This window comes from Megalops cyprinoides, chromosome 4 (assembly GCF_013368585.1).
Source record: "Megalops cyprinoides isolate fMegCyp1 chromosome 4, fMegCyp1.pri, whole genome shotgun sequence".
NCBI classification, from domain to species: domain Eukaryota; kingdom Metazoa; phylum Chordata; class Actinopteri; order Elopiformes; family Megalopidae; genus Megalops; species Megalops cyprinoides.
The window spans coordinates 26,685,808-26,711,060 of NC_050586.1; the positions used below are offsets into that span (position 1 = coordinate 26,685,808).

Below are 25,253 nucleotides of genomic sequence, written 5' to 3' on the forward strand. Positions count from 1 at the left end.
CAATGTGCGATTCACTGGTGGTTAATAGCAGGGCAGAATGTTAGCCTTGGCTGAGGGGAAAATGGCAGCACTTGAATATTAGTCACCATTGTGAGCTTGTGTCCATCTTCCATATTGCAGTGATTCAGTTCACTTGCTTCACACAAAACACACAATAGACTAATGGCAAAATGAGTGAGTGCTTTTTGCTTTAATGCCGCACCTCTGGAAGTCTGTGACAAATCGTAACGAATTACCGAGTTTAAAAAAAAAAAAAAGAAAGAAAGAAATTCTCAGATTTGCTCCGTGGTGCAGAAAAGTTGGTCTCCGAAGTGCAGGAGCAGATAGATAAGCCACAAAGTTTTTTCCTCTGCTCGGTTTGGAAGCCAGCCTCATGCATCTCTCCTTCTCATTAATCCCTCTTGTTTGCTGTTGTTGACACTTGTGGTATAATGAAGTCTATTGACGAGGAGGGTTATTTACCGGTACGTCTCTAGCAGGGAGACCGAGGTCCGAAGGGATGAGACAGCGAAGGGCTGAGGAAGGGGGTGTTGTGGGGGGGTTGTAGGGGGGGGGGGGTATTGGCGTGGATCCAGGTGTTCCTCGTATTAAAGAGCCGTCTCACGCAGCCTGTCTCGGCCTTATTTGTTTCATACAGCTGGCTCCACCGTCTCTGCAGGACTCAAAAGTCAATAACTGCAATTAATAAGCAATCAGCCCCTGTCGGTCGAATTGCGCTGAAATCCCGCGCCGCTCCAAACTCCTCCATGACCCCACAGGCCGTCCCTGTCGCTTGCCTCGGGCCTCGTTGGTATGCCGGCACCCGCAACCCGATTCAGAGGACGTGCTCTAATCGGCCCGTTACTCAGAAACTCGTGTTTTTTCGCGTCATTCTATCCTTCCCTGCCGCGCACCTGTCAGATATCCCGTTGAAATCGTGCTCTCCATCATTCACTTCCTGCCCGTGGTTCAATCACAGCTGTTAAACCTGTCGCCCAAAAATGTCAGCGTCTCTCAATGCGCGGAGTCCGCCGACCGCTGCCGATTCATCGCAGGAAGTCCATTTACAAAAAGAAATCTGAATAGAGAGTGGAAAGGGGAACAGTGCTTTATGGATTTCTTCCTTTCAGTCATTCATGAATTCTCCATTTGATTTTTTTTCGTTCAGTGAAATCAGACTTAAACCGGGTGTGTTTGGGGTGAGGCGTCTGAAGATTAGATGTCTAAGGTCTGTGTCAGGTGAAGTACTGTCGGCTGAGCCTATCACAGTGCTGTGTTAATCACTGCCTGAAGCTGTGCTGAAGAGCTTGGGGGCAGGGTGGGGTTCAGGCCCGCTTTGTGTCAGCGTTCTAGGTAGAGGGGAAAATGGCATTGATCGGTTTCACAAACATGTTTTGTACTGGTCAACCTGTGGTTTAATGCTGTCTGACAAGTCGTAATACATCCCTCACAAAGTAAATTACAACCTCAAGAGATGTTTCCCTTCCCTGATCACTCCAGGAAGCTGTAACAGACTACACCCATGACCTGAAATCAGATCTGATTGGTTCATTGTTCCATGTACGCAGGTGATATGGGCGTGTCCCTCACTTAATGCCTGGCTCCCTTGCTCGTTGAGAGGCTGGCGTAGTAACAATGTTTTACCACTAGTGGGCATATACATGAAAGGAACCAATATGACCAGAGCCCATTCAGTCAGTCTTTTAAAACACTGGCTGTGCTAGCCAGGCTAGAAGTGACAAGCTATCAAAAGTCAGCCGAAGAGACTCCCTCCCACAGTCCCTGTGCTGTTCATTTGTATGGAACGTTCTGGATAAAACCCTCATGGGTCTGCCTTGCTGAAAAATGTCTTATCAGAAAAGTGTAAGCTCTGCAAATGAGTTTCAGGTACATCATCCATTCAGCCTAATGTAACTTTGTCTTGTGAAGCATAAGCATTTTATCTACTGCTAAGAGAAAGCAAAATCCAAGTGTATCTGTGTGTGTGCTGGTGTGTATATATAACTAGTGTAGTGGTAAGGAGCAACAGTGTGGTGTAGCAGTAAGGAGCAGCAGAGTGGTGTAGCTGTAAGGAGCGGAGCTAGTAACCGAAAAAAGTTGTGTTTTTTCATGCTCCTCCCAGGTGGTCATACCCTTAGGCAAGGCACTTAACCCGAATTACCTTTGTAAATATCCAGCTGTTTTAATGGATGAAAAGTAGGCCCAGGATAAGAGCGTTTGCTAAGTAAATGTAATGTAAGGTAATGTGATTCCGTGTGTGTGCACATACATGGAGGACAGATGAAACCTCTCGTACGGATACGGTGTCATTACAGCCACACACACAGAAAATGGCCCCTGTAATTAGAAAAACACGCCAGCGATCTTTCAGCCTCCTCACCGAGGAGAATGTTTATTCATACCGTATATGATTCATTCATTTGTATTCTAATTGTTTTTAGCATAATTCAATCCCTCATATGAAAAAAAGAAATAAATGCCAGTGATTTAATCAGAACAAACGCAAGGTCAACGCCGGTTCCCGCTGCGGGTTTCAGGGACCCCCTGCTGTGAGTGCCACAGGGCCATCAGAAAGTTGAACTCTGAGTTTAATTACCGTGCTACTGTGTCTTTTTTTAATGAGTTGGTAAATAAAATACTCCCTGTGGCACAATTAGCTGGGTGTCCTGATGCCGGATGACGCCTCTTTTGGCAAACAGGGGAGGGTGCTACTGAGTCACCGAAATGCTTATGATTTCCGGGTGATGGCCTACCAAGCAGTCTCCCTTGGTTGCCGTACTGCTGAGAGTGGAGCCGTTGAATGGGGCGGGTGTCCCTGCTCTGCTACTTCAACTAGCTATCCGTGTGTGTGCGCTTGTGTGTGTGTGGGCTTGTGTGTTTGCGTGCGTGTGTTTCTGCATGTGTACGCTTGAGTTTGTATGTGTGCATATGTGTGTGTTTGTGTGTGTGCGCATGTGTGTGTGTGTTTCCATCATACTACAGAGATTCAGGTAACTTAATTTGTCGTTAGATATTAGTTTTTTGTGCAATTACTGTAGCCCTCTGAAAGTACCGACAAATTAAAACTGTAACACATTTTTTTCATATCAGATATATCAGATTTGCAATATCAGATTTGCTTGATTGTGCACATTTTTTCCTTTATTTAAGCAGAGAAACCCTTAAGATCCGCCGAAAAGGGCTTCTCTAGCGTGTTTATTTTGTTTGGTTTGGAAGCCTTGTCCATGTGTCTCCCGCTCTGGGGTGTTGATGTGGACATTTCCTGTACAGCGTGGTGTATTAATGAGGCCCTTCGCCGCTACGTGAGGGAGTGTGTGCGTGCCGGAGTGTGCCGCTGAACTCTGTGCTCACGCACTTCATATTAAATTGAGAATTGAGGATTGATTACATTCTTGTGACTCGGTGTGCAGAGATTTTAAACGCATTCTCTCTCAAGATAAAAAACGATGCTATAACCTCACCCCCAACCCCCAAATCGTGATCTGAAAGCCAGGTGCTTGTGAAGTTTATTGGCTGTGATGAAATGATTTTGGGTGTAATTCCGTGCGGTAAATATTCATGGCGAGAGAGAGCATTTATGGGGTGTTTTTTTTTTTTTTTTTATTGTATTGGAAAAACGCTCTGGATGCAGCTTGATCCTGGCGTGTAGAAAGCATATTCAGGTGGATTGCTTTTGTAGTGCGACTTTCACACGGTTATCGAAAACAGCCAAAGCTTCCTCGGGAGCACCTCTAAAACATATTCATAAATTTAGACATCCCATAAATTTTAATGGGGATTTCTGAAGGCCTGTGTTTGATGAGCTGTCTGGAAGCATTATTATTAGTATTTCCTTGGTCTCTACTCTTGGCTGGCAACTCTGTTCTGCATGTGCATAACATTCGGACAGTGTTTGCCGGTTGTTATAACTATGCTGCAATGTTACAGCAATGTTGCGAGAACGCTGCATATTTGCTGGTTAGTGATGTAGCCTGTAAACCTGTGAAGCCTTGCTGTATGGGTTCATGTTTTATCAAACAGACTGCTCTCTGGAGAACGATAAGTGGTTTACCTTTTGTCTTGTTGTTTGTCATGCGCATCCACTTGGCCCTCCATATAAGGGTAGAGGTTTGCTGAAGCAGTCAGCCTGTGAGTATTTAAAAATGAACCCCAAGACAAGTGTGCAGTGTGATCCTAAAGGTACACATCAAGTAAATTGACCTTCCAAGGTGGATTTGGTAGCGTTTTCTACCTCCAAATACATGCTTTCCCTTAAGTTTCCTTTCTTGCAAAATGGCCCAGGTGACCTTATATCTGCTCCATGTGACTGTGAACCTGCCCCAGGTCACCATAAACCTGCCCCAGGTGAGACTAATCCTGCTCTACACTTGCCCCAGGTGACTCTAATCCTGCCCCAGGTGGCTCTAAACCTGCCCCAGGTGACTTTAGGATGCTATGCACACATCTACAGTCAGTGGTGAGACTCTCTTCCAGCTAAGATATCCATCTGTATTCCAGCTTGGTTAAGCTTTTGCTGAATCTTTTGGCATTATCTACCCTCTGATGGTTAGCCATTTGGACTGATGCACCAGCCCACAGAGCTGCTCCTAAAATCTCCTGCCTTTTCCATGGTATTGGCATTTGGACTCAGTGCGAAAAGTTGCACCGTCCTCATCGTTCCCAAAGGCAGGTGGAACCAGAGCACAGCAAGATATGACCGGGCCAGGCCCAACTGTCCCCGTGCCAAAGACTGGCTGCTTGCCCCGAGAGTGCCAGAAGGTGGCAGAGGAAGAGGAACATGTTTATTTGGAGGGTAGCGCTTTTCTTCTACTGCCTCACTCCGGCTGGGCCAGAGCCGGGGCCCCCTAGTTTCTTGATTTGGTGGGGAAAAAACGGCACACAGTAACCCTGACCCTTGATCCCGCCCCCCACCCTACCTCCAAGGCCCCATTGGCTGGCTGATGGGTAAGGACTAGAAGCGAGACTGCTTGTCACCTCCTTAATGCCCGGGCAGGACAGTGGAGAAGGGAAAAGGCCGGATCACGCCTCCACACGCCCTGGTCTGTGTGTGCAAATGTGGCCCGCGCCGGGCTCTCGGCAGCGATGGCCACTGCGGTCCTGCCTGTTTGTTCTGTGGGCCCGCATGTCTGCCTCCGTGATTTATTTACTCGCTTGAAATCGCTTTGCTCTCCGTGGGTGGGATAAAGGTGGAGGGGAGGAAAAAAGGCAAATAAACAAACAGCAGAAATACGTGTTGTGTGAACACCCCGGACGTTGCTATGAAAATTAATGATTAGCGTTTTTGCTGTGCCGACTGTTTTTTTTTTTTTTTTCTTTCTTTCTTTCTTCCTTTCCTCCGGAAAATTGCTGCGAGTTATCATCTCTTGTTAAGAAGGGCAAATGAAGTAATGAGAAAGAATGGGCTGGTGTCTAATTCGCCCCGCGTCTCTCGATGGCCCTCAGCATCACTCCATCTGCGCTGACTGCTTGCGTGGCTCGGGGAGGGCCCGCTCCCGAGAGTGGCGTTAATGAGGAGGAGGGAACCAGATGAGCGGCGGAAAGCCCTGTTAGTGAGGAGAGAGAGAGAGAGAGCGAGCGAGGGAGGGAGGGAGAGGCCGAGACAAGAGAGGGGAGCAGAGAGATACAGATGAATAAATGGTAAATTAATTTGACAAACCATCGGCACATTTGCACGTCAGAATTATTAGCACTGCTGTTTACCAGCTTTCTGTCATCATTATGATTTCGAACCGTTGTAACTGTTATAATATAATAAATCCATGTTAATGACTTACTGTGTCATTATTTTTTCCAGCCCTTTTTCATGTTTTGACTGGCAGCTTGGCTTGTGCAGTAGTTCACCGTGTAGTCAGGATGTGTAGAGTAAAGCAGGTTTGGATTGCGCTGCATTTCGTGGGGTTGGGTGGGATGGTGTGCTCTTTCTGCAGCCTGACATCGATGGGCAGTAATTGCCCTCGCTGCTCTCCCAGGCAGCTATTAAATATCCGGACGCAGCGATCGAGGCGACGGGGGACACAAACCCCAGCAAAGCGGACAAACGGCAGATGCTTGCTCCATATTGGCCCTCGCAGAGCTTTGCTCTCGCGCCTCGAGCAGGACAGAAACGCAGAGACGGCCGGGAGAGACGCAGGAATCATGGGAAATGAGCAGGAATTGATACGAGCCACACTCCGCCCTGTCCCCCTGGCTTTGCTCTTGCACTGGGATGTGCATGATGTCACGTCTGGTCACTTGCAAGTTTTTTTAATTAATCAAAACAAAAGAAAACCCAACAGAAACCAAACGGAGGCTTATGATAAAGCCATGTTCTCATGTCTGTTACAGCCAAACGAATGTACAGCCAGTTAGGTGTAAATGCGCTGTTTTCCCCAGGACTGAAGTGTCAGTGTAAAGCCTTTTTTCACGGAGCATAATGGTTTTTGGTCACCGCCATCCCAGTCTGGACGGCCCATTGCGCCTGGGTGGCCCAGTGTTTTGAAGCAGTGTGCCCCCTACTGGCAGGAGGCCAGCGCGGCTTCAGCGCGGCTCGTGGGCTGAAGGTGGGCGTTCTGCCCTGGCTCCGCTGTGTCCGGATGTCATGTTCGACTTCTGTTTGATTGTCTCCGCGTGCCTGTCGACAGGCGTCTCTCCTCTCAGCGTTATCTTCTGTGTCATGTCATCCCAGTGGCAGGCGGGGGGGTGATTATCATTTAAATAGCAGCGTGTGCATACAGAGAGATGGCGGTCCGGCTTTGTGAAAGGCGGCCTAATCTCCCGCGCTCCTTCTGCAGCAGCCGTCTCTGCAATGCCAGCGCTCCTCGCCTCTGCTCCGCCCCCCTTTATTTCCCTACCCACGGCTGACTCGCATGCCTTACATCACTGATGCCTAATTAGTCTGTACAGCTGGCTGTTCGGGTTAAGTACCTGACAGGTTAAGTAGCTGTATCGAACCTGCAGCCTTCAGGTTTCTGGTCCTGCTGCTCTCTTTCTCTCCTCTCCCTTCCTGCCGACCCCCCCCCCCCCACCTCTTCCTCTCCTCCACTCTGAGTTAGTGATCAATCTGCCAGATCACCTCTGCCCCCATTCAAAGCAATGCAGCAGATCTTACAATGATTAAACAGCTGCTGAACCCGTAATAAGCACTAAAGCAGAGTAGCTGCAACGCTAATTGCTTTAAGATGAATCGTTTCGATCCTGTGGCAGAGGGGCACCTAATTCAACCCGGTTGCCCTCTCCCCCCGTCGATATACGGACCCCCTTGCTAACGGCCGTTTCTGTCTTGTGGATCACGCAGAAAGCACGGGCTGTTGATGTGAATAATATTCCGCCTGGAATGCAGCAGCTCATTTGTCAGGCAGGTGCTCCGACTGTGAAAATTCAGATTGGGGCGCACGCTACCCCCAGGAAGAAAAGTGCCAGGTTTCCTGGGTATTTTAACAGAAAATCAATTCAAGGGACCTGTCTTTAATTTCCACAGCCCCCCTCCCCCCCATCCCCCAACCCCAGAGAGCTGTTCTGATGGATTTGAAGAGCCTCGTAAAGTCTGTGCCATGGAGCCAGCAGACATTCTGATTGGTTGGAAAACCTTTCTGTTGCAACTGTATCTCACTGAATTACAACCTCCTCCCAGTCCTGCTCTCTTTCTCACTCCTGATTGGAGGGAGTGGCGCGAAGTCGCTGCCGACTTGCAGTTTTGGATGATTTTGCGTGTCGAGCCATTGCAGAGCTGTGAAATGAGCAAAATCCACCTGTTACCGTGGCAGCAGGCTGTGAGAGTTGGTTACCAGCTGGGCTGGGGCTCCCTCGCTTTGCAGTCTATTACAGAGCAGTCTCTGACACACCTCACACCTCCTTTACAGAGCTCCAGATTTATCCAGGGTCTTCAAGGGCACTGTACCTCTGCACAGACCCATCTAGGATTCAAACCAGCAACCCACTAGCTCCCCTACGATCACACCACACTGCCATTTCTGAAGTAAATCTAAACCGTCGCGAAGCAGCTGAAATCTTGAGGCAACGTTTGTGGTGACTCTCAAAACGGTGTCCGGCACCCAGAACTAGAGTAAGTAGCTTGGTTAATGAAGCATAAAGAGACTTCATACACAAGTGCACCCCCTTGAGGGCATGGCCATCCATCGCACAGGGCTGTTAGCAATCCGCATGTCTGAAGCCCCAGCCAACTGATAGCGATTTTAAAAGTGTGCAGTTTGCGAAAACTCAGGCGTTAAACCCAGCGCATCCTGGTGCCAGCGTGTGAATGGCAGCATGCAGGTGCGTGCCAGCTGCTGCCAGTTAAGCCTGCTGCAGCGTTACAGTGTGTTGTTAACACGGTGTGGGTGTTAAAAGGCTGTCTGATTGCTGCTGGCTGTTTGCCGCTGCAGTGGTGGGTTGAATTGGCCGCAGTGTGCTGCCAGAATGCAAGGTGCCCATGCAAACGCAAGGTGCCCTCTGTGTCTTTAATTGAATCCAGCACATGTGGTTGGGAAAGCAGGCAGATGCACGAATTAATTTATGATGCTGTGAGGTTGTGCTCCTAGGACCAAAAAAAAAATAGAAAAGTGTCTGAAAAACCAACCTTCCTATCCTCTCTGATGACTTTTTAAAAACGACGCAGGTGTGCGAGAACTCATCGTCGAGAATGCATGCTGGATAATGAGGACTTGCACTCTGTCAGGTAAATAGAAATGGAAAATAGAAACTGGAAAAAAACATGACAGCACTACAAAGGACAGCAGGTGTATGCCATCCAGATACAGGTGAAACCGAGAGAGAGTATGTTTGGACATGTTGAAGCGTACTACATATGGCCCGAGAATGGCTGATTCAAAAGGCTTGATTCGTGGGGGATCAACAGTGGAGTTGTTCCTCGGGTGAGCGCATTTGTTTAGGTGCAACAGACCTGTCCTGGGACCGTAACACATAACCATCTGGAGTCAGGGGCTGGTACAATGCTATACATTCCTGAAGAACCAGGTGGAGCAGAGACACATAGAAAAACACTTAAGGTTCAACAGGGTTCTTAGGATTTGACAGGATCATTACTGCTTTCTGAGTGTGGTTAGATGGCTGTTAACTGAGATTTAATTAGAGGATGGCGCATGAGGAGCTGTCCTGGGGTCCGGTTAAAAATAAAACTGGTCACAGGTGTGATTGGAGAGCTTCTGTACTGAGATCAGCTTGTAAATGGTGGTTGATGGGAGAGGGTGTCCCTCATCAGGCCTGCTTATTGTTCCTGCTCTTCTCATAAGTGAAGTGATCATTTTCACCTCAGCTGGCCGAGACCTTTACGACGTCCAGACCCCCTCTGAAAACCACTTTCATGCAACAATACTAGTCTGAATGTGTGCACACGAGTGCATATGTGACTGTACATTCGTGTGTGTGCGAGTGTGTGTGTGCCCGAGTGTGCGTGAATGTGTGCGTGCGAGTGTGTGTGTGCGTGTGTGAGTGAGTGAGTGTGTGTGTGAATCTAATATCTGTATCCCCCTGTGATGCAGCAGAGATGTCTCCTTGTTGGCTCTGTCAGCAAGCAGAGCACACTCTGCCGCTCTGCAGGAATCACAGTGCCCCCTGTGGGTGGACACTAGCACTGCGGGCGAGGTGTTGAAAGATGGATGACAGTTCCGTTGCCCAGGTTTCTCTCCCATGGTTCTCTATCTTGTTCAGTCCCGTCCTGATAACCTTTAAGATAGCGGCAGGCGGAGGCCATGAAGAGTGGCGGGGAGGCGACAACAACAACAGCAACGAGAGTAAAAAACGACAGGAGGAAAGGCCCCGGGGTAATCACCTGACGCGGAGGAGAGCGGAGATGGAGTGCGCGCTCCTTAATCACTGCGTTTGCGCAGCGGAGAGGAATCTGGCCCTCTCGCAAAGGGATGCGGCTCCCGCGGGGCCTGACGTGTGTCACGCGTGACAAACGCGCCCAGCAGTTACCCAGGGAGACGAAAGCACCAGGTTCAGGGAGGCCAAACTCATGGCGTGTTGTGTACAGTCGAGTCAGGGGTTCATTAAAACAGATTAGATGTTCTGAGAGTTCTCCCCTTGAACTTCTTAAGATTTGATTAGCAGGGTTCGCCATTCGGGGTGTTTTTTTGGTGCCTGTGCATTTGCGTGTGAGTGGGTGTGTGTTTCTGTGTGACTCTATGTTAGTGTGTGTGCGTTTGCGTGTGAGTCTGTGTGAATCTGTATATGGGTGTGTGTGTGTGTGTGAGAGAGAGAGAGAGAGAGAGAGAGAGAGAGAGAGAGAGAGAGAGAGAGAGAGAGAGAGAGAGAGAGAGAGAGAGAGAGAGAGAGAGAGAGAGAGAGAGAGAGAGTGTATGGGCATGTAAATGAGTGAGTCTATCTGTGTGAGTGCATGTGTTTGTGAGCTCCCTGGGGGAAAGTTACCAAAACAAACCCTGCGGTAGTCACTCTGCTCTGCATGTCCCACAGATTATACACTGTCAAATATCTGCTTTTTACACCTCTCCTTCCTGCTTGAGCTCATCTCGGGGGATCTCTGTGATTGATTGAGCTGGCCTCAGAGGATCTCTGGCAGGACACTGCGTGTGACTCAGTGCGTAGGAAGGTCTGTGTGCCCGTCCGGGGCTTTGTGGTGCCACTCCCGTACCGTCCAGAGAGGCAGGTGTTCAGAGTCCGGTTAGGTATTGATAAGGTTGGTTAGATTTGGTTAGTTACCATTTGGTAATGTTAGTTTTTCTCACAGGTATCATTTTTCTCAAGACAACTGCTCTATGTGCTGGAAAAAAGCTGACGTATTCCTCGGCAGGCCGGATGGGCTTCTCTTTATATGCCGTGAGTTTGGCTGTGTGGTCAGGCCTCCCTTACTGCTTTCACAGGCAGAGACACCGTAAGTGCGTTTCACCAGCTGAGCATAATCTTTTTCTACCGCATTAGAAGTAGGGGACAGATCAATACACAGTGTGTGTCATAATGCCTTTTTTTCTCATAAAAAGGTGGCTTCTCTGTTTTTTCTTTTTTGCCTCCGATTATATATCAACATGCACATTCACACACACACAAATGCATATATACATACATATGCATGAACACACACATGCTCGCAACCATATGAACACACACATGTGCACGCACACACACACACACACACACACACACACACAAAACCCACACACATAAATACTTACACACATATTGTGTATGTATATGTGTAATGTATGTGTGAATGACTGCATAACTCTAAACCGTAAATGGAGTCACGGTGATGACTATATTAATAGTTATGACAGGAACAGTTTGCATATTTCCCTTGTGTCCCCCATATCCCACCCCCCCCAGATTCCCTGTCCATCATCGGAAGAATAAAATTCATAAAAAAATTCTCCTCCAGTACTCTTCATTTCTCAGCAAAAAAAGAAAAGATTTTGATGCTTTGATGGTGTTGCTTATCCTTGTTCAGTTCCCTGAATTACATCAAAAAATATTAAATTTGTATAATTTATATTGAAGTAAAAAGAGGAGCATTACGGCGATCTGTGGGTGGTAGTTACTCATTTCAGAAAGACGAACTCAGAAGGTATGATCTTTAATGTTCTTGGAGGAATTTTTATCATGAAACAATGTATGGGGGGGGGTGATTTTACTACAGTGAGGAAGGTGTTTCTGTTGCTTCTCTTTAAATATAAATGACACACTATACCTTCAGGCTTTCACAAGAGCTGATCCTATTCTTTTATAATAAGATTCTCTGCTGTGAATGTAAGTTTCAGAGATGAAAGGTGCAGTTAATTTATATGAAATGTTTGCATTCTCTTTTTGCATTCTTGTTTTCAGTCAAAGCAATCAATCCATCAGTCAGTCAAGTTGTCTTTGGGTATAGTACTCTTTAATGTTGTTTTTTTTTTTTTAACCTCTTTACACCTCTGCTACAGAGTCCCAAATTGTACATTAGGCTTGTCTTGTTAGCTGCAGCAAGATGAAGTCCACAGTGCACAAAAGTGAAGTGGGTGCCAATCAGAGGATAGGTGCTAGAACTGTGGATGATGTAATCCAGGCAACATCATTGCAGGAGACAAATCACACGGTCTGCCTGATAGCAGTGGGATGAGGTAGCCCTCATCCTCAGGGGAACAAAGCCAGTACTGGCAGGTGACATCGGTTTTGTACCCGGACTGTACAGCTCAGCCTGCACTCAAGACACACACCTTGCTGAATGAGCCACTGAAAAAGAAGTGTCACAGAGCTCATTACCGACCACGTTCCATACAGACGTTTCCTAAGGTGCGTGGGAGGAGCACCTCACACATTGCGTGAGGATATAATGTGGTCTCTTCTGTTTACATTCCCCTGGTTTGACAAAGGACACTTTTTTGGTGTCCAGCTGCCAACTTTTAATCCCATAATTCTGTTGAAGTTGATTAGGTCAGTCAATGTTGTGTTTTTTTTTGGGGGGGGGGGCTCTGCATTTTAGTTGAAAAAAAAAAAGTAATTGCACAATGTTAAGCAGGCAGAAATAAAAAAGAGACTTTGGGCCCTTTGATTTGTGTTTGTCTTTGAGTTTGCAGATAAATTCCACCAGCGTGGAAGCAGGCCTTTTCTCACTCGTTCTTTCGTGCCCGATAAAGGTGCGTTTGAAATATCATAAAAGAATTTCCATCCTTTGCAAAGCGGAGACATGGCGACCTGAAAGGGAGCGCAAACGACCCACTTTCTCTAATGGGGGGGGGGGGGGGGGGGATGTTAATGCCAGCCAGAAAAAGTGGGAACAAACTTAAAAGAAAGAAAATGCATTTTAAAATTCAGAGGAGGGTGGAGGATCAAAAAAACATGTTGCCTGTCATGTATTCAAAATCCATGAGGATATATTTGCATTTCTGCAGTGATTGAATGATTTGGAGCAGTTTAATTTCTACTCACACTTCTCCCCAAACTCTAGTTTTTGGCTGGAGGCCTGTGTTGCCAACTTGATGATTTTGTCACCAGATCTGGAGATACTCTGAGCGACCAGGTGACATTTGTAAACAGAGGCTGCTAGCGACCGTTCTTTTCTTTGGGAAATTAACGAAAAGCGCTGGCAGCTTTTTGTGTTGGATCAAACCAGAGTTCTCAGAATTGTAGAAAATGTGAAGACTGAGGTACACATCCACAGATATCCTTCTGGCTGAACCACTGCTGTGCTCTCTGCATCTACATAAAAATGTAACTTCTGGAGTGCAATGAGGCCACTTCATGCTAGGAAGAGTTGGTGACTTGCAAATAGAGTGCTGTCAGAAGAAGGCAGCTGTTGATGGTTGGCTCGATGTCCATAAAGCAAGAAGCTCTCTGCTCATTCAGGAGAAACTCAGGTTTTGTCGTGAACAAATATCCCGAAAAATAGCTCACAGATTGTGAAATTAATACCTGCTCACTCAAAATGATGCCTTTGAAACACTGTATTTTTGGTTATGGACGGATGTTTTTAGGCTGATGGACTGATAGCCAATTGGAATCATGAAATATTCCTCTTTCTTTCTGTTGGTTTGGTATTTGGTTGATATTTGCATCCGCATAGTGGAGGCTGGTCAGGTGAGGGAAGATGAGAGACCGTTTGAGATGAGGCAGGGCTGGCGTGCGCAGCTTTGCCCTGCAGAGACCTCGGCGTGTGCGTATGTTTATAAATATATAAATACAGCGGGAGCGGGGCGCAGGGCGGTGACCTTCAGGGGCGCGTGGAGCGGAATTACGGATGTGGCACCCCTGCGAAGGGCGGAGCACGCTGTGCGGATCGGCACGGCGCTCGGATTGATTTGGGATTCGTATGCAGAGACATGCGTACGGGACAGCGGGGGGGTGGGGGGAGGTGGGAGGAGCAAGCTGCTAATGCACAGCTCATCTGCTTCACCCTGTGGAGTTCCCAGCCGAAAGGGGAGTTTAAACATTCGGATTTGCGTTGTGTGTGGAGATGGAGGGGAAGGTGCACGTCTGATGTCAAAAAGGTCAAAAGCAGGTCTTACAACAGTGTGGCGCTTGCCTTCCTTGCCCCTGAAATCAATTACTTATCTTATTATTATTGTTATTGTTATTATTGTCTGTCAGATCACTCAGGTTATTTATCCTGTTTGAGGAGGTGATTAAGATTAGGGCACAACCTAACTGAAATACGTTCAGTCTGGAAATGAGAACGAGTTGCTCTGCATTTTCATCTTCTGAAGCCTTCAACATGTATTTAATACATTGTATTTCTCCTTTATTTTGTGTTGGCACTCAGACCTTTCTAAAATGATTTTTTAATCATTTGTGAATTTTCTGTGTGAAGTACATCTTTTATGAGTGTTTCATGTAATGAGTGTGGAGGTTCTGTCTTAATGCATTTACAAAATGATTTTTTTTTTTCAGTTCTTCAAATTGTAAAACAGTCTGCGTGAAATTACTGGAGTTATTAAAAAGCTTGGGGAAAGCTCCATCCCCCACCTCCTATGTCCTGGAACCTCAAATCACCCAGTCACATGACCTGTTAAATAAGGGAGGTGCCTTTAGAAAAATTTGATATTCAAATATCCCCCCGACCAAGCACTATATAAAACTCCAGTTCTTTCTGTGTAAAATATTATTCACTGCATTCTCTTACCTACCAACTTCATATAAAATACGATTAATATTGAGAATAATTATTATTATATTAGTCATTCTTATTTTATTCCAGGGTTTTAAGCTCTCCTTCATGATTGGATTCTTCATTTTTTGTTGATGAACATTTTGAATTTTGATGTGAATAATGGAGCACTTTGTCACAATTCGGGCCTACTCTTCTTTAAGGGCTATTTAGTGTTGTAATTGTGGGACTTCGCAGACGGCTAATAGGTTTAATATGCACCTTGCACAGGACTGCCATGCTTCCCAGATCACCGCTGTGCTGATGATCTGTATGACACCACACAGACATCCTCATCCTCATCTTCATCACTCCCTCTGTCTCTCTCCCTCTTTCTCCAGGTGACGGATAAGTCGGTGCGGGCATTTGCCGAACACTGTTCAGAGCTGCAGTTTGTGGGCTTCATGGGCTGCTCTGTGACCTCTCTCGGGGTCATCCACCTCACCAGGGTGAGTCATCCCATTCTCTTCCCCCCTGATCTTATATGTCTCGCTGTTCCCTGTCCCCTGATCTGTGTGTGCATCACTGTGCTGTTGAGAGTCTGTGATTGGTATGACTCAGCACTGTCATCCCTGGGCCATTGGGTGGAACTGAAAGGGCGTGGCCACTTCCACCTGATGACATCAGATGTTACCTGAATGTGGGGTGATTCGGTTAAGGAGCTGGGCTTCTGTGGCAGTAGTTGGCAGTTCGATTCCCATGTGGGGTCACCACGATTTACTCCAGAGCGAGGCGTTTAGTCAACCTGGCCTGGTTTTGGCCCTGTTGTAGTTCGTTTGTGGTCCTCATTCTCCCAGTTTTTTTTTTTTTGGACACGTTTGCCCGAAAGGCACACAGCATGCGGTTAAAAATTTAATTTCAAGGGCATCGAGAGTCATTCTCGGTAAAACCATCAGCTCTGTTCTCTTTGAAATGAATTATGTATATATGCCTGAAATGAAGCTCTCCAGAAAGAGTCAATAATTATTTCAAAGTTAAACTCTGGGAGAGAGTTACAGAGCCGCGGTGAAAAGACCAATAATGGTGAAATGGCTCCATTGAGACATTTCGAAATGACAAACCCTGCTTCGCATTTCACCTGTGGTATGTTTCCTGCCCTCATGTCGTGCTTGAATGCTCGCATGGTCACATGATGTAGACTGCCGCTCTCAGCTTAAGTACGGTTGAGTGACGGCATGTAATCGGACATATTTATGGTGATCAGACATTTGACACTCCACTCTGAGTCTCTCTTACTCCCAATCTCTCTCAGCATTGAAATGGATGACCGTTTTATCTGTTTGATGTGGCAGTTAAAGTCACAGTTTGAGTGTGGAGTAGGTGCATCATAGGTAACTGGACGTTTAACCGGAAGTTTGCAGTTTTTAATCCTGGATAAGACGCTGTTGTTGTATCCCTGATTTTAACTTGAACCCGAGCTGATGCAGTCAACATGCAGCAGTGTGAGTGGGTAAGGTATGACTGCGCTGTGGTGGTTCACTGTGATGAGGCCTCCCCCTGCGTGAATGTGAACAAAGTCATTCTTCTGTCCTCCCCCACCGTCCTGTTAAATAAGGCACGGAGCTGCTCGTATCAGCAAATGCAAAGCAAGGCTCGAGTAATTGCACTTAAAGTTACATTCACCAGCTCAATATTGAACGTTCCCCGAGAAAAACAATGTTTAAAAAGGATAAGTGCAAGACACCGATTTTTTTGGGACACTTAAACCATACAACAAAATGTTTAAATGGTACATTTTCAAGCTTATTTTAGATGAAAATTTGGAACTTCTGTGACAACGATTAAAAAATAATAAATAATAACAAATCTGTTAAAAAGTGCAAGAGTTGCGCTTATTACTTGAGTGGAAGAAAGTTTGGTTTAAAGTTTAGATCTCATTAAGGTGTAATGAGCTGGATCTGAACACTCCACAACAGAGGTGCACCCCGCAGTTCCTGCATTAGCATGTTAATGAGGAGGGATTCATGGCTAAAATATCCGCACACAGACAAATTAAAAAAGATAATTGTCAGTGCCTGGGTGGAAATTATAAGGTAGTGTTAAAGAGGGTGTTCTTTATTTTTAATCTGTCCTGTGACACAGATTCCTTGCTTCAGTGCGTTGATCAATGCCTGTTCCTCCTGCAAACCTTAATTACCGCCAATGCCGCGAGCCGCGTAACATGGTGCAATATGGAATGGCACGCTACATTTGTTCCTGAAGAGGTTTGGGCCACCGTCTGAAGCGTTTCACAAGACTGTTACAGAGCGTGGCAAACACCAGTAAGCCTGGAGTCAGAGGGGAAAGCCGTCGCATTCCCCCTGGATGTCGCTGAGTGGCGTTTCTTTAGCAATGGGAGAAGTGCGAGATTCGGCCAAATTAAAAAAAAAAAAAAAAAAAGAGTTCTACATTTCCTTCTTATTCAGGAAAAAACGTTGTAGTTTTCCCTTCCCTCGTATTCACTCTTTTTTTGAGTGGGTGAAAGGAGCTTTTTTCTTCTTCGAGTGTTGGAAACCAGGCCTGACGCAGTGCTAGGTACGTTGTAGGATAGAGAATGATGAGCCTGGCTGGGCTGGATGGCCTGCTCTTCTCACTCAGCTTCTTGAACCTAAACATTGAGCTTGTCATCCGCGCCTTCGTTCCCTCGCTCCGTGCCTCTGCGGTGCCGGGCGGAGGCGAGCCGGGTGCCTTTTGTCCGACTCTGATATTTCGGTGTAGACCTGCTCCTGCTGTCGGCTGTCTGGTGCGATCAGACCTCCTGGCTGAGAGGGGGTGTGAAAGCTGAGGAGATGTAGAGTCTGCTTCCTGCGCAGCGCGCCGGACAGCACGGCTCCTGCTTCTCACACCCCCGCACCTCCCTTCTTCTTCCTCATGTCCTGGAAAGTCCTGAAACGGATGTCATATTGATAGCTCCCTACATTTGTGTGTGTGTGTGTGTGTCTGTGTGTGTGTGTGTGTGTGTGTGTGTGTGTGTGTGTGTGTGTGTGTGTGTGTGTGTGTGTGTATGTGTGTGCGCGCGCGTTTGAGCGTGTGGTTGTGAATGTGTTTGTGTGTGTAATGGGTCTTTCACTGTTTTTTTTTGTTTTTTTGGAGTAACCTTTTACCTTTTCGCCTGTCTTTGCCGTCCTTCCTGTGAATGAGCCATGCTGACATGTTTGAATGCTCTGCAGGTGAACATGCTTGTACCCGCAGCATCTGTTACCTCGCTGACCCAGGAAAAAGATGGCATTACGGCCATAATCTCTCCTGTCCCTCGCTTCTGTTCCCACTCTCACTCACTGCTTCAGTGCCTTGTTTTTTACACTTTAAATGTCAGTCATCAACTGAAAAATGACTTATTTAATTTGCTGAAATTTTTATTACTCGGAGGACTCCCATCTTTCATATCATTATCTGAAGCAGAGAGTCGTTAATCACTCAGGCCAAGGAAATGCTCTCACCAGGAAAAATCGCCTCCTTTTCCAGTTTTTTTTTCAATTCAGCTTCTTAAATTTACATTTTTGGAAAAAAAAAACATCTTATGGATGTTTTGCGCATGGGCGCAGGGTTGTAAGTTCATTATTGGAATGTAAGTGCTAAGGAGATTATCAGTACCTGCTACGTATTTCAAGATGTAGGTGTCTTGATGTTGGTGTCAGTTCTCTTGACTGTGCTCCATGCATAATTTTGGATGACGCCACTCAAACAAATGTATAAAAAGCCTGGTTACATTTTCAGTCATTTGTGTTTTGTCTGACATGAGGGTCAAAGGTCAGCATTTAATGCATAAGTTCTTAATGGTGTGAGTTTGCAGTTATGCGATTACCAGGCTTTGTTGTCTAGTCCGTGGATAAATTCATCATTGGCTCATTGGATAAATGATGAAAAAAATGTGTGTGTGTGTGTGTGTGTGTGTGTGTGTGATCTTCATTTGGAAAAAAGCACTATGACATTGACTACGTTTTTTCAGGTCACACACTGCAATTAAAAAAAAAAATTCTGCAGAATTTTTGGGAATTGGCTGTGGATCAGAAAGCCATCAGTGTGAGTGCTACAGTCCTGCCATTTGGCATATATATGGATTTAATATAATATCAACATACCCTGCTCTATCTGAAATTCCTCTGTCATTTGGAAGCGATTATTGCACGGTCGGTAATATCAGGCTTTCTCAAACAACGAACGGCTTTCAAGCCAAAAATCCTTCACTTGCGCGCATTCAGCGTTCCTCTGACAGATTTTATTTTTAACATCCTCTCAAAACATCCTCATACATCACCGCACCCCCGCTGCTGTCATAAGCGGGACCCCACATTTCGGTGTGAAAGGCAAGCTTCTCCCACTAAACGTGCTTGTGTCACTTTGTGTTCTGTTCACTCTTCCTGTTGGAAGGCTCGCTGTGAGGGTCATCTCTGAAAGCACTTAAGCACTTATTGTTGTGCCTCAAATCGAGGAAACTGTGTTTGCCTCTGGGTTTGGCACTTTAGAAAGCCTTTCAAATTTTGCCCAAACACTTGGCAACCTGGAGCACTTTTTGATAACATATTTGTTGGTTTCATATATGACAGCCTTTTTGAATTTCAGTCAAAAATTTAAAATGTATTTTTAATTCTGTAAAAAAAAAATTCCATACAAATTCTTACCGTTGTTTCTTCTCATCGTATGTAGGACATTGTAATATATTTCATTATTATCATTATTAATTTTTAAAATGGTTCACCAGAAAAATTCTTTTTTAAAAATGTATTTTTGGACATATTTTAGAGAGCTGCATTATGAGGAACAGCGGATAAGTATCCATTTGTTCTCCATTACATTTATACACATTTAGCACATAAAGATGTGGCTTGGTTGGAATCCGTGACGATCTTCGCTCACCCGATGAGAATCCTTTCTGACCTCGCTTTGATGGAGTTAAATGTGGAAAATATCCTTTTAATTTCTTTTTTCATGAGTACAAAAAAAAAAAAAAAAACACGATTAACATAAAATAAAGATATTTCGGCAAATGATATCGTGCTGTTTTTCTCATCATTGTATTTAAATGAGACTTTGCCCAGATTAACACTTGAAGGCAAGATTACAAAGGGAAGAGCTTTTTGATTTTTGATCTTGTAATTGTGTTTTTTATGGGTTGGCGGGGGGAGGGGGGTTCAGTTCCTCGTCTGGTGTGCAGCCCCTCGTCGATCGCGTCCCAGCCGGCATACGCAAGCCGTGTCCTTTGGAGGGCCACTCGTGTGTTATCTCCTGTCACTGACCGTGGAGAGGATAAGTAAAGGCACCGTTTCCTTTTAGCCACCCTTGCATGGAGCGATAACCCTGCGAAAACCTCAGGGCTCCGAGGGGTGGGGGTCGCAGCGCCGGGGCAGGGTGAAAGTATAATCATCTTTTTACTTATAATCTTTTTATTTTCAGCTGACAGGAGGAGCATCGAAGAAGGGTGCGCGAGTCTTTAACATTTTACGCTTTATGGAAGAGTAGGGAGTCAAATGTGAGCGAATGTGAACAAGTGTGTGTGTGTGTGCGTGTGTGGGTTTGTGTGTGCTCGCGCATGTGTGCAGTGTTAATTTTGGCAGCTGATTTTGATTTAGTCTTAGTATTTTGACTAAAATGCATATTAGTTTTTGTCACATTTTAGTCTTTTAAATTATCATTAGTTTTAGTGTAGTTTTAGTCTATATAAACTATAGAAGATTTAGTCTAATTTTAGCCAAATGCATTTTTGTCACATTTTAGTCAATTTGCATTTTTTTAATTAAATCATTACAGTAACTTTTCATCAAACACACAGGTGCTCTTAAGCCAGCTATATTCCTTAGGTTTTCTTCTCAGGGCCAGGGACTCCTAGCTGTAGCCTAAACTTGATACATTTAATAATACAGTAACATCCAGAAAGGTTGTGTCATGCACTGTATGCTGTATAAAGATGTAATATGTGTCTTTTGCACTGTGGAAGGAATATGACTTATTCCTTGGCTGTTTGTCAAATAAATCTGGCATTTATTTAATTTAAAAATATTCTTTTGCACTTGGTTGTTTATCATTGCAGCGCAAATGACGAAAAAACAAATACTATGAAGTACGGTATACTCAGGGCATATAACCTACCCACAGTGTAGCAGTGCAAAATTTGCATTTCATTTAATGACCATCAAGGACATACTATAGTGCTGGACAAATAAGGGACACAAGATGTAATGATAAGGGCATTGTCACTGTGCATCTGGAACATAGCATCAGCAGTAGTGTCAACCCAGAACTGAGTCGAGCTAAACTCAGGCAGGCTATTATCAGAGCGGTGCTTCTCACTTGTATTATATTTCATCACAGTTGTTATTTCCAAGGGTGCATTTTTATTTCGTTATCGTCTCGCTTTCGTCGTGGGAAAAGTTCGTCGACGAACATTTTTCATCACAGTTTTCGTCAAGGAAATTAACACTGCGTGTGCGTTTGCATGCCTAAGAGAAGGAGCTTTGTGAGGTGGGGGGTCCATTGACTTGACTAGTAGTCTTCTTCCTGACAGCATGCTGTGAGTGGTGTTCTCTGTAAGCCGCGCAGACCTGGGCTCTGGGTGATGGAATCAGTTCTGTGAGCTATGGCCCAGAGTGGGCTCACATGGAGTGGGGGGGACAGGAGCAAGTGCCAATAAATCTGGACTCGCTTTGTTACTCGGTAATGCCCTCCCCGAAAATCCGTGGTCATTCCGGCTTTGCTCGGTGAAGAATGACCGTCCCTCACCATCACCGGGACCGCTGATCCATCCAGGGTCCGTTATCTCGGGCCGCACATGGGAGTTGGGGTCAGAGAGACCCCCTGCACCAGCTCCGCCTGGTCGGGCGTGACCAGAGCGGCTGTATCAGTTCTGCACCTATGGGTTTTGTTGTCTTTTTTTTTCTTTCTATTCACTCCCCATGTTTGCATGGGGGCAGCTTGTGTGTTGTGAGAGCTCTGTCTGCTTGCCTGTCTATCAATCTGTATCTGTCCACCTCTCTCTCTCCTGTATCCATCTTGCCATCTCTACCAGTTTCTTTATCTAATCTGTACGTCATAGGGATGAGTCAGTCCATTCAGTTGTGTCCACAACTAGCCATCCGGATGATGTAAAGATCAGTGAATTTGTGCAACACCTGCTCAGAACTAAAGCTGTGAATAAGCAGTATCTTTCTGTCTGTCTTCTTCAAATATATAAGTATTAGAAAACTTGATCTTTCATGGAAACCTGGTATTTTTTCCAGCTGTGCCATATTTTGGAGTACGAGCTGTAGACTGAAGTTCCAGTCATAATGCCAAGGTTTGTAGTGTAACTTACTGCATCTGGCGGACAGTTTTACGCACCCTTTCACAGCAGGAGCGCCCCCGACCTCTCTGTTTTATATAATTAATGCAGGGGAAAAAGGAAAGGAATGGCTGTCATAAATGTTGCAATTTAGGCGTCTTATTTACTCCAATAATAATGCCAGCATCGTTACATCATGTACTTGGCAGTAGCCTGTATTCATAAATTTATGTGAGCTTCAGTTTCAGATGTTCAGTGTATGTCTGAAAGGCAGCAGGATTTTCCTGGAAAAACTTCGCTCAAGGGCCCGGCTTGGGATTTGACCCGACAACCCACCTCAGAGCGCACAGTTTTATCCAGGACACATCTGCCTCTTGCTAAGGTGTATGGTAACCTGTCCCACTCATTGTACGTGTGGTTCACCTTCATCACGCTGAACGGAATCTCCCTCTCGCACCCCGCCTTCCTCACGCCCGCATCTCCGGTCCTCGAGCGCGCCGAGCGGAAAGGTGTCCCCTCGTTCCGCGCGTCACCGTGGAGGGAACAGCAGGGGACGCGATTCTTGTTGTGCGTTTTGACAGCGCAGGGAGACGGCGGGGAGGGGTATCAGCGGAAGGGTGTCAGACCGGCTTCACGCCTCCCCTGCATTAACATGCAAGCTCGGGGTGCAGGCACCTCTTATTGCCCGATCGCGCGATAACCTCGCCGCCTCTCTCTTCCCGATAGCGTATCGGTGAAAGTGCCGAGCAGAAACGGACGCAGCGTAATCAGATGAGAAGTAAATGCGGTTTGTCTGCGGCGCAGATGTGTGCTGTTGCTGCCCCTGCGGCATGTTCTGTCGCTGTCAAGAGTGGTTCGCTCTGGTTCATCCACACTGGAGCCGGCGGTGGAAGAAAGGGCTGGCTTCCCGGGGAGCCATCCTATCAGGAGAGGTCAGGGGCGGTGCTAAAGTGTCTTTTTGGTTGTGGTAGTCGGGGAGGCTGTTGCAGAAAGTATTGCTTTTGTGACACAGAAAACCCCCAAAAAGCACACGTGTCAAAAACAGTCCAGTAATATTTTCATTCAAAATGAAGAAACAGTTATGCTAAATTGAGGCCTCCATTTCCTGTTTGATCAAGTTGCAGTGTGCTTTGTTCTTAAAAGTTAGTTTCAGAACTTGAGCAAGTGTTGAATTTTTCAAGACACTTGAAGATCAGTTTCTCTTATTTCAGCACCTTCCAAAAGGCCTCATTTTGCTTGTATTCATCACTCAGAATTAAGGAACCAGGTGCATCGTGGATAGATTGAATGGATGTAGTCTGACCTTGTTCGACACAGTATAAAGTGCTTTGTTTCACGTCCCACTCGCTACACCACAATGGCCAAATACCTGCAGTGCATACATGGCCTGTCTGTGTTCAGTGCTAAGCCAATAAACACTGTAATGTATTGGAAGCGGGCAGTGCCAACAGTACACCCCACCAATCTCTCACACATTCCACCGGGGTAACGTAGGCGTCCGCACACACTGTACATCAGTCTCTCCGAGGGGCATTTTAATGTTCGTTTATTTTAGTTTCATAACGCAGAGCTTTTCTGCGTGCTCTCAGCAGTGTCTCATTTCTCACTTTTCCGAAAGTTGAAAGGTTGAGGCAGTGCCAGGACCCTCGCCAGCTGTTTCCAGAGGGCCGGAGCACAGCGCAAGATTTACGGCTGATGCATTCGAACTGCTCGGGAAAGTCTGAACACAATAAAAATTTGTTTATATTTCTGATTGGCAGTGGTAGATTGATTTCACAAACATAGAAATGAGCTAAAAAAAAATATTTTTTTTTCTCAGAGAGTTCTTCTGGTGTGCTAGTGTGTATTTGTGCACATGCACGCACACACACGCACGCATATATATTTATGCAGAGTCATAGCACACTTGCACTTTTAATAATAAAAGGTATAATACCATTTTACACATCATTCATCAATTGTTTTAAATCTATATGTCTGCCCAGCGACTATGTCGCATTGTGACGGGCCGTCATTATTATATGTTATACCAGGTTGCTGGTATGGCAGAGTTTTGGTCCAAGAGACCCCCTGAGAAGGCTGGCGTTTGACCTTACCTCATAAGTATCTTAGCGCTAACTTTATAACTTAATGATTTATGTAACAAGCAAACAAAATTAGTTAAAGGAACACTTTTGCTTTTATCTTTTCTATAGCACGGGTCCATCTGCAAAGTATATGCTGACGCTACTAAGAAAAAAGAGCGAGAGGAACAGAGATGATCATTAAGATATGTTAAATTCAGATCAGTATTCAATTCTCCGAAGCTCAATCGGATCTAATTATTCTCGAGGTCATTTGGAAGGAACGCCAGCGTATGCACAGTGGGTCCTCTGGTCTAGGGTTGGGAAGCGCTGTTTGAAACTCGCGGAGTCGGGCGGCGAAGCTGTGTTTAAACACTCTCCTATAATTCCTCCTCAGTTTTCATCCACATGTCGCTCGCTGCGTAAAAGCGCGCTATGTGCTGCAAGACACGGTGGCGTAATTACGTGGAGCTGCTGAGAGACGGATGAAGTTCTGATTTTTTTGTAATGTTTAATTGGACGGAAGATGATGTTCACACCGCTCGTTTCATTTGGCATACATAAAAGAATATCCCTTGGACAGAGAGTGAGTCTGTGAAAAAAGGCGACTTTTCAACTCTGATAAACTGAGATGGAACTGGTTTTGAGAAGGATTTTTGAATTGTAGATTACACGTCAAAGCCTTTTTAAAGTATCCTTCACTTTGTGTCAGAATGGTTTTGCAGTTCCCTCCACGCAATGCGATTTGATGGACACCCAGTCGAATGTCCACGTCAGCGTATTCTGCATATGGACAGAGCTACGGGGTATGCGTCAAGCAAACCTCAGTTTCCTGCCTACGAGGAAAAAAGCATGCATTTCCATGATTAAATTCAAGAGAGAAAACCATTATTTTCCCTGGACTATATTTCATTAAAATAAAAATAAGAAATCTAAACTTGTGGACTTCCATTTGCCCTGAGTGATAAATGCTGAGATATCTCCGGGGAATACGGGCTTTGGGCTGGAAAGCTAACAGCTGCATTTCAGACGCTCTGGTTTTATTAACACGGTGAATAATTACACACTTTACTGCCAACGAACAGAGACTTTGAGAAACTCAGCCCTTTAAAAAAAGTAACAGCGGAGAAACCTGCCAGACCATTTCTGTATGTAATTTGAAAAAATAAATGTACTGAAACATAAAACATGTAATTGGCCAGGATTAATTGTAAATTCACTGAGAAAACAGAATAACCAATTGGCTTAAATCAGTCAACGGTGTCCAAACAAACACAAGCACACAGTCTGTTATTCTTGACTAGCATAAAGTGGAGAGGTGAGCAGTATTTTTTCATGTCTAACACTTTTTATTTTTTTGTGGATTTATTTATGTTTTGCCTAGCCCAAGTAGTTTTTATTCACATCC

At 45.5% G+C, this 25,253-nt stretch overlaps 1 protein-coding gene across 1 annotated transcript in view; it reads left to right on the top strand.

Annotated features, from left to right (window-relative positions):
- Positions 1-25,253, top strand: part of fbxl17 (F-box and leucine-rich repeat protein 17) — a 253,387-nt gene that overhangs the window by 66,906 nt on the left and 161,228 nt on the right. Inside the window, exon 6 of the mRNA XM_036527484.1 lies at positions 14,890-14,997. Within this exon, the coding sequence (XP_036383377.1) occupies positions 14,890-14,997 (108 nt within the window). The remainder of the gene's footprint in view (positions 1-14,889; positions 14,998-25,253) is intronic.